This window comes from Parasteatoda tepidariorum, chromosome 8, assembly GCF_982258835.1.
Source record: "Parasteatoda tepidariorum strain Cologne lab strain chromosome 8, Ptep-v5.0, whole genome shotgun sequence".
Classification (NCBI taxonomy): Eukaryota; Metazoa; Arthropoda; class Arachnida; order Araneae; family Theridiidae; genus Parasteatoda; species Parasteatoda tepidariorum.
In genome coordinates this window covers 71,484,794-71,494,728 of record NC_141762.1, presented here as the reverse complement: position 1 = coordinate 71,494,728, position 9,935 = coordinate 71,484,794, and the positions used below count along the sequence as shown (strand labels likewise).

The following is a 9,935-nucleotide window of genomic DNA, read 5'->3' as shown; positions in this document are numbered from 1 at the left end:
ATTATAAACCATATTTATGTGACGCAAATTTGCAACTCCAAACTTTAAACAACTCGACGTCTGGTTAAAAACTAGTGATTGATTTTACATCGAAAATTCAGTTTTTGCGAAAAACTCCCTGAATGTTATCAAATATGCAAGAAATATATTTTCAATTTTATTGTAATTTAAGTTTATGAAAAACTCATATAATTTATATGCGTTGTGATATGACTAGATATGTGCGAAAGTAGTATTAGACAGTCAATGAATAAAGAGGAAAATGATATTTCACAGAAACTATTAAGCGAAATTATAGAAATTATAAAATGGTTAAGTTATTTATAGCATTTCTATATTAACCACCACGGAATGCCATTTGTCATTGAAATTTTTTGACTACTTTTTGAACCAACCTGGAATAATTTTCGAATTTCATATTGGATGAAGGTGGTTACGTACATAAGTGTGGTCAAAAGTTTTTCACTTAAAGTATTTCTTTTTTAATGAAATAATTCAATAGGTAGGACAATGAAAAGGTCATTTTAAAATTGTCTTTAAATGAGCAGAGGTACAGAATTAAATTACTTGAACTGCATAGTCAGCAGAAGTTTCATTTTTTTTAAAAATTGGGTACTTGCACTTCACGAAGAAGACCACGGATACCCACACATGTAACCTACAACGTCAGCGCTAGCTGATCGCTTATAAGCAAAATGTCATGTTAAAGTTGTGTTAAGTTTCTCCTCATAAGTAAGAATGTTAATTAATATGAAGTTAATTAAATACAGTGCCGTATCACACATCGAATTTATTGAAGTATAATTCTTTCTCTTCTAGGTCTTTTACTTAACTTAGATTTATAATTTGTTTATGTATTTTATTATAACCGTGATGTATTTTTGTTTTGCATACCTAGCTTCTTCGATGCATAATTAGTTTGTTTATGTGCAACATGCTGTCTTTGCCTGTCTTTGGCTTTATGCCTGTCTTTGCGTTAAGTAAGAAATATATAGTGAAAGAATTTAAACCTTTGTGCAAGAATATCGAATGCATCATTTAAGAGAATTGATGCTTAGCTTACTCGAAAGGAATAGTTGCTAACGTAAACAAACGCCACGCTTCAACAACTAATCAGGATCGAGAAAACCACACTACGTCACTTCCAAGTACCCCATTGCTGTATCAAGTGATATTTTCTCTCAAAAGCCTTGTTAAAGTCAAAAAGAAGAAAAAAAAAATCAGATTTGAGGATTTTTAAGCTTAAGCTCTTTTCCGATGTTGACCTATTCATTGTTAACGTGAAATAGAATGACAGAACAGTTTTCCATTGATTACTTTCTCTTTATTTGAGCATTGAATAGTCAATAATCTGCATCATTTATGCTTCGGATACTTGACGAGGCATTCTATACTTGTTATCCTTTATTTATGTTGCTAGAAAATTTGTCAAAAATAAAAGTAGAAGTATGCACATTAACGGTTGCAAATTATTATACAATCGAAAAGAGAAAAAAAACGTTATTAAAATCTTATCAATCACTATTTCGGAAAAAATAAGCAAAACCAGTTTGATTATTGCATGAAATTTTAACGTATTTTAACAATTGCCATTCACCTCCGCCCAGAATCTTCCAGCTATCTAACAGATATTCATTTATTTTGAATATTGCCTTCATCTTTAATAATTCCTCAATTTATTTTTGACCTTTTTTCTTGGGTTTTAATTAGAGACTCACAATGTGTTTGATTTTCTAAAACTATTTTTCGACAGGAATTTTAAAATCGTATATTCGGGGTGCAGATTGTGGAACATCTCGTTTCCAAGATGGTGTTCCTCACACAGGCATTCTCGTAGGATCGTAATGTTGAATTTTGTCGCTAGATTGACAACATAAACAGTGTAAAAGAGCCTTAACCATTTTAGAGCAGAATTTTTAAGTTTAAATAAATGAAATCTGTGAAATATCCTCGTATTTATCGACTTCTAACACATCTGAATAAAACTAAAGTGAATCTAGTACCCTAAAAATACCAATGAAACCACAACATCGCGCTCTCAGATGATCAATAACCACACACGCATCTGTCAGATGATCCATGATATTTGAAAATTCACACATGACACAATAGTTAATGATTTTCGTGGGTAAAATGCTTTTGTGAACGGATATTCTTTTTAGTCCCATGTACTGGGGTACAGTTCGATAGAGTTGGCGAGCCCCTGTCCACATTACCCAGTTTTGCTCGAATTTGGCTCCATCCTCTCCAGGGAGTACTTGGTACAGACACATCACAAATCCTGTTTTATCGGAACTAGGTTTTTCTGGGAATGTACAAGGTGGTGGCCGGGATATCGTAATAGCCTCTTCATAAGCAGCTGAAGATGAAAAAAATGGAACTTTAATCAGTTTATTAACTACAGTTTTAACAAAAATGAATGACTGAATTTTAATTATTTATTTTTTCAAAAATATTAAAACAATTACTGCTCAACCATTGATACATGAAATAATCAACAATTAAGAGATTAACAATATAATAACAATAGCATCAATATAATTACAACAATAATGAGGAGGAGAATCACTCAACAATTGATACGCGAGTATCAATCATTGTTTGTAAGACAGCAAGTGTTTTACACTGCTTAACATAGTGCTGTTTAGTTTTTTGCTTCGTTTTTTGCTCTTTAAGTTACTTTAATGGTGTTTAGATTAGTGCTGCTTAACTTAGTATTGCACTGCTTAACTTAGTGTTTATTTTGGCAAGTGTTCTACACTGTTTAACTTAGTGCTGTTTGTTGTTAGTAAAACAGCAATTGTTTTACGAAATTAAAGAAAAATATAGAAAAAAAAAATTCAGTTACAAATGTTCCATGTGTGACCATTTCGTGAATAGAGGAACATCTAATCTGTAATTAATTTCTATTCACACATTTTGTAGTTTTACACTGTTAATGTTACAAATGTGTTCTTTAAGTATTTGCAGTGTTCTAATCATCGGTGGCTCTTAAACAGTGTTTTGATAACGCGTGTGACAATGACTTACCCTAAATTGCATGGTCATAAAGATCCCCAGGCATGATTTTTCAATCCAGCGGCGTTTAGCGACCCGCACTCCTGTTCGGCATTTTAATAAATGAAATAAAAAATGATTCTTAAATTTTTTTTTAGTTCAGGTAGGAAATTTCAAAAGAAATAAAAGCTTGCGTTATAGTTTCAACTACAGCCAGGTGAAAACTCTCTAAAAAAGAGAACGACACATTAAGGACCGCTGAATTGCAAATTAGCACCCTAGGACTTATCCCATGTAGCCTTTTTTATGGAGTTAAAACTACGACACGGTTTATGAACTATAAATATCTAAAAAGATGCATTTGGAGCCATTGACAGTGCGAAACTACAAAATGTGCAGAACGAGCTGGGTTACATATTTTGTTTGCAGTTTCATACATATGGAACATTTGCAACTGGAAAAAAGCCTATATATTTAAAACATTAATATTTAAAACATTTATATTTAAAACATATATATTTTAAATATATATTTAAAACATATATATTTAAAATTTGATCATTCAGATATTGTATTTCAAAATACAATATCTGAATTTTAATAAAGAAATGTTCTAATATATGAAAATTGCATTATCGCACTGTTTAACAAATATTCAGCAGTGAGAATAATTATATTTTCATAAAATAATACAGACTGGTAAACAGTTCTTTTTTAATATTATTATTCTTTTTTGAATTGTAAAAAACCTCTGTCTTTAATTACTTTAAAAAAAAGTAACTTTAAAAGGTTTTCAAGTCTGAAAAAGCTTTAAGTCGAAGAGCTGAGATCTAAGTTATTGAGTTTTATATACATTATACACATAAAGTAACTGAGTCTCCTGGGAATATTTTTCAGTATTTTTACAGAATTCTCTGTAATTCTGCATGAGATTTCTGATAAAAGATTTCTAGTTGATTAATATATATCCAAATTTTTTTTTTACAGAGTTGTTTAGCGGAAGTTTGTTTTTACCTTTTATAATACCTTTTAAGGATACAAATAATTTTTGTCATATTTTTGTTTGTTACGACTAAGAAAAATACACATTAGCAGTTTTCAAAATTTTTCGCTTTAAGTTTACTTATAAGTTAAAAAACTAGTAACGAGTAAGTTTATAACAGGAATACGTAATTAACCATACGTTAAACCATTTATAAGAAGTCTCATGAAAAATTGCAGAGAATAACAAGTTAAAAGTTTCTGTAAAAGTGTAGAAAATATTCATAGGAGACTCAGCAGTTTAACAGAAAGAAAATACGTAAATCCCTGTAAAATACTTCCTAATTTCTTAAATGTTAAACTCTTTTTAATAAATTAATATCCAAACCATTAATTGGAATAAGTGCAAATCGATCCCTGTACACGGGTAATCGTATCCCAGTGCAAGTCATTGCTTGCAAAAATTCTGTCCACCATACTGAATGCGAGGCTAAATTAATTAAATTAGTTAATAAAATTAGTTAATATATTTATCGAAAATATTTTGTAAATATGTTAATTTACCAGTAATATTTAATAAAAAAAACTTCATTGGTTCAAACAATATGCAGGTGGAAATAGAAGTCGACGTGGTTCAAGTAGTTAAATATAAGCTCCCATTCAGAAGACTTGATAGACGGGAATGAGAAGAAACAATAATGATTTGAAATATGAAACGACGAGTTGCCAACGTATCATTAAAAATAAATGTAAGAAATAGAAATAGAAAAAATGGCAGTAGCCAAAATAAAATCCATTTTACCGAAAAATCTATTTTTACCGTAACATCCATTTTCACCGAAAAATCCATGAAACCGTAAAATAATATACCGTAATTTTTACAGTAATATTTATTTGATTAAAGTGATTCAGTTATTTTATTGTAAAATAATGTTAGATCAGATTATTTTCGTTCCGTAATATGTTTATCTGAAAATGGGTTTTATAATAAAAAGAACCAATAACCAGAGTGCCGGTATTTTTTACCGCAATTTGATCCGTAATTCTTTAAAATGCAATTTTTGTAGTTCTATCTTGAGTTACGTTACAGGTAGCGTAAGTAAAAATTCAAAAGACATTGAATTACGTTTGTAGCATAAAGGAACAAAAAATAATTCTAAAGATCTTGCGTTACGCTATTTGTAACTTGTAATGCAAATAAAGGAATTAGTTCGTTACATTCTAGAGACTCCCAAGAAAAGCAACTTTTTTAAAGGTAATGAATTTGTTTTCTTAAAGTGAAAATACGAGATTAAAGTTAAAATTACCAAATAATATTGATTCAAATAGAAGTTACCCGTGAAATGTAGCTGTCGCCCCCTGTCGGGTGAGGGACTTGAATTTAGGGCTTGCATCTTCTGCGCCACATCATTCCTGCCTCCATTGACGACAAGGTATGTTGCGAAAGGGAATTCAGCTGGAAAAAAAAAGGTTTTTGTTCTTCAGTTTACATTCTAATTTCAATTAATTATATTCAGTTAATATTCAAATAATAATAAAGTGATAATACTGACGAACAATTTATTTTCGTTTTCTGCTGCACGAGATTTTTTAACGGATCTTATTTTCATGTTGCTGATTTCAAAACTGCAATCGGTTTCCCTGTATAAATACCAATATTAATGTATATGAATAATATATTTTTGAGCAGAATTCGTTTAAAATATCAATCGTTTGAATACTAAGCGTCCACACCTTTCTGTTACGTAAGGCGTGGTAGGAAGATGGCGATAATTCATTTCAGTTTATGATGCAAGATTCAATCCGTTAATATATATATATATATATATATATATATATATATATATATATATATATATATATATATATATATATATATATATATATATATATATATATATATATATATATATATATATATATATATATATATATATATATATATATATAATAAATAAATAAATAAATACAAGAAAACACGACGAAAGTTAAGAAAAACAATTATTTTATTTTCTGTTTTTAAATGTTATTTTTACTTATTTTTACTTTTTGTGATCTATTTCATTTGTTGTTATTTTTTAAAAAAAAAAATTTAAGTGCTCCTCACACTATTGTATTAATATATTTTGCTTTGGCTTTATTGATACAGTATCAGAAAGCACTCTGTTTTGCGGATATAATCGTGTGGGCTGAAGAAAAGATTATATATTTTTTCCGGTTTTTTAAATCAAACTTCATCCTTTTTTTTTTGAAAACTGTTGTTTGTTATTTTTTTACTTATTATTCCCCCCCCCTTTTTTTTCATATGTCTATAATTTTTCTTTGTTCTATTCTTCATTTTGATTTTTATATATATATATATATATATATATATATATATATATATATATATATATATATATATATATATATATATATATATATATATATAGAAACGTTGAAAATATTCCTACAAAAAGGTTTATTATATATATATATATATATATATATATATATATATATATATGTAATACAAAAATTAAATACTTTTGTATTAATAAAAGCATTAAAACTTCATTCCTTTTCATTAAATAACTTTAGTAAAGGATAAGGGTAGAAATTCTATTTTGGGACTTCAAGGCTAAAAACATGCCAATGAATAATAATTAGATTAATACTTCAAAAGAGAAGTTATTTTAAGATCTTTCACTTCCATATAAGGAAAGATTAAACGATTTGCTTTGAGTAATAAATAAATTTGATGAGGCGTAAGAATACAAAAAAGACATATGACTGGAACCTTTTTACACTGTTTAATCATCCTATAAAACGCAGAGCGCAAGTTTTTGCGTGGCTTTTTGTTGTTTATCATGCTTAACTAAATTCCGTCTGCTGAGACGGGACATGGGTCTCCCCCCATAGCCAGCAGGGAGGAGGCTAAAATGTGTATGCTTTCACCATAGCTTCTAAATAAACAGATAATGCACAACTGGACTCTTTAATTCTGCTTTTTAACTTAAATACTAAAAAATATCGGTGTGGATACACCGCATATTAGAAGCCGGCAAAGATGTGGCTTCGCGCTGGAAACTGCCTTGGAACTCCCTTTTTCACCCCTTTGTTTTGAAGAGAAAAAGCTTCATTGGACCGGAAGAAATCGCCTAACGCCGTTCCACCACCCGGGAGAAAATTGCTTCATCGGTGATTTTACGGTACCAGTTCCGGTACCTACTGGAGACAGACCGTTCGCTTTTGCCTGAATGTTGAAAGAAACTGTGACAGCCATGAAAACGTTTGGGTCTACAATGCCTGTTAGTGCCCTCAGAAACAATGAAGTGTGCGATTAGTGTTTTAAAAAGTCCTAATCAAGTGTGCGAAAGTCCTAATCAAGATGTTGTGAGAAAAAAAAAAAAAAAAAAGAAGAAAATAAAAATGTGCGCGATTTATATTTATTAGACGAGCTTCTGCTCCTTTAGAGAAACTTCTTTCAAAGGAAAAGATTAATTTTCTCCTTCGAAGTGCTTTTTTTTTAAGTAACAAAAATGAATCCAGTGAACATCTGTATATTTTTTTTTCCCTCGATAATGAATAAGTTTTACTTCATATTTTAGTAATCTAATTTTTTTTATTTTATTACGAATCTTTGGAAGAGTGAAATATGAAGTGCATTCTTGTGTTTATATTGTTTTTTTTTATTTTTATGATATATAGTTTTCTTTTATGATATAGTGCATTTATACTGCTTTTAAAATGTTTTTAAAAGAAATAGATGTGGTTCAAACGTCAATTAAAGTAACGAAGGCAAACAAAATTAAGTTATTATTTAAACTTTTGTTTCCAAATGATTTGTCTAGATTAAACCGTAACAAAATTCTAAATTTTTCAGAATTTTCTTTTGAAACTAACGATAATGAATTTGCAAACAAACTAAAAGAAATTTGTGATACTTTTACTTTTTCGGATTTAATCAAAATTTCAGACATTCTAAATATTTCCAGTGAAGGAAATAAGGAGGAAATTGCCAAGCATATTTTAAATTGTTTATGTGATTTTAATCACTTAAAAAATTCGATCGTAAAGGAAAATCCCTCCGAAGATGAGGAGGAAACTACTCAGTTTGAGAGTAAACACACTCAAACTGATTTTGAACCACATTTACCAACTAAAACTTGTGTAAATCAATTTACACAAGTTAGTTTAAATTCTATATGTACAAAAAGTAGTGTTGATGAAGATATGGTATCCTATAGTCAAAGTTCTAGTAATTATATAAATAAGGAAAATGAAACAAAATTAGTAGTTAGTTTTTCAGATATTGAAGCAGTTACCCCTATGTTTAATGGAAACCGCTTTGATAACATAAATTCTTGGTTTGAAAATTTTGAAACTCATGCTAATTTATTTAAATTGTCTGATATGCAAAAATTTTTATTTGCAAAAAGGTGTATGAAAAATAATGCATTAACTTTAATTAGAAGTGAAACTCAGTTAAATTCATATGAAAAGTTAAAAAATCTTTTGCTTGAAGAATTTGGACTTAGTTGCAATAGTGCAGAAGTACATGCAATGTTGCAAAAAAGAAAACAAAGATATAATGAAACTCTTCAAGAATATTTCCTAAAAATGAGAGAAATAGCTACTCAAAGTGATATTGATGACTTAGCTCTAATCACTTATATAATTCAAGGAATACCAGACCAAACAAATAATAAAACAATTCTTTATGGAGCCAGTAATCTTTTTGAATTTAAACAAAAACTTAAACTTTATGAAAAAATTAAAAGTGACTTAGATAAAAATAAATTTCAAGCTAATAAGGGACCATATGTTAAGAAGTTAGAAAACCCGAAATATGACATTAAGTGCTTTAAGTGTAATGCACCAGGACATAAAGCCCCGGCTTGTCCTAAAAATAAAAATGTAACCCCGAATGTGACAAAACCCAAAATACATCATACTACACAAGAGAACCCATTGAATCAATGTAAATATTGCTCAAAGAAAGGACTTTTGAATCAATTTCACATGGGCTCCACGTGTGTAAACAACCCTAGTAATGTGGTTGATGTGAACGTTCAAAATATGACAAATAACCAATAGCAATTAATAATATCCGGATATAAAGTGGAAAATGGATATATAGTAGAAAATGAGTACCTAAATGGAGGTAAAGTGAAAAATAAATACCTAAAGGGACGTCCAAAACAAAATAAAAATGAAAAAGTAAAAGAGATATTATTGAATATTGATACCGGGTCAACATTAAATGTAATACCAAAAGATTTGGTGTTAAAATTGAATATTCCTATTAAAAAATGTGAGGAATTAAAAGTTACCCAAACGAAAGGACAACTAACACTTAACAAAATTTGTGAGTTTCCCCTTAAATTAGGCAAAATTGTTAAGTCAGTTAAGTTTTTTGTAATTGATACTGATTTACCATATGCTTTACTTGGGTTGCAGGCTTGCAAAGAGTTTTGTTTGTTTATTGATTGTGTCGGGCCAGTTGTTAATCAATTTGGTAAGAGATTGATCACCTCTGCTAATTCAAACAGTGACAACTTATCTTTGCACATTAGACAGCAAAATTCTCAAAATGTTAAGGGTAAAAATGTTGAAAAAATAAAAGTTGAAGATGTTTCAGTAAAAGTAAACATTGAAAAAAATAATGTAAAGGGTAACAAAAATAAAAGGAAAAGGACAAATAGGAAAAAGAAAAAATGTCCAAAAATTTCAAATGATTCGAAGATAGATCTAGGTAATGGGTGCACACATTATCAGGTTAATATCGACGAAAAAATAAAAAATGAAAGCAAAATAGAAAATGTGGACTTAAAAGAAATTTTAAAAAGTTATGATGATATTTTTGCGAAACACAAACACGACGTAGGAGAAATTAGAATGGAACCGCAAAGAGTCAGGTTAACGTCAGATTTACCTATATCTCTAAGGCCGTACAAAACATCCCCAAAACAACA

At 29.2% G+C, this 9,935-nt stretch overlaps 1 protein-coding gene across 1 annotated transcript in view; it reads right to left on the bottom strand.

The window, feature by feature from the left end:
• Positions 1-595: 595 nt before the first annotated feature.
• The window catches only part of LOC122270952 (uncharacterized), a 50,230-nt gene continuing 40,890 nt past the window's right edge, over positions 596-9,935 (bottom strand). The window contains exons 3-4 of the mRNA XM_087169124.1: positions 5,315-5,434; positions 596-2,359 (exon numbers count right to left, since the gene is read on the bottom strand). Coding sequence (XP_087025250.1) covers positions 1,986-2,359; positions 5,315-5,434 — 494 coding nt within the window. The 3' untranslated portion in view covers positions 596-1,985. The remainder of the gene's footprint in view (positions 2,360-5,314; positions 5,435-9,935) is intronic.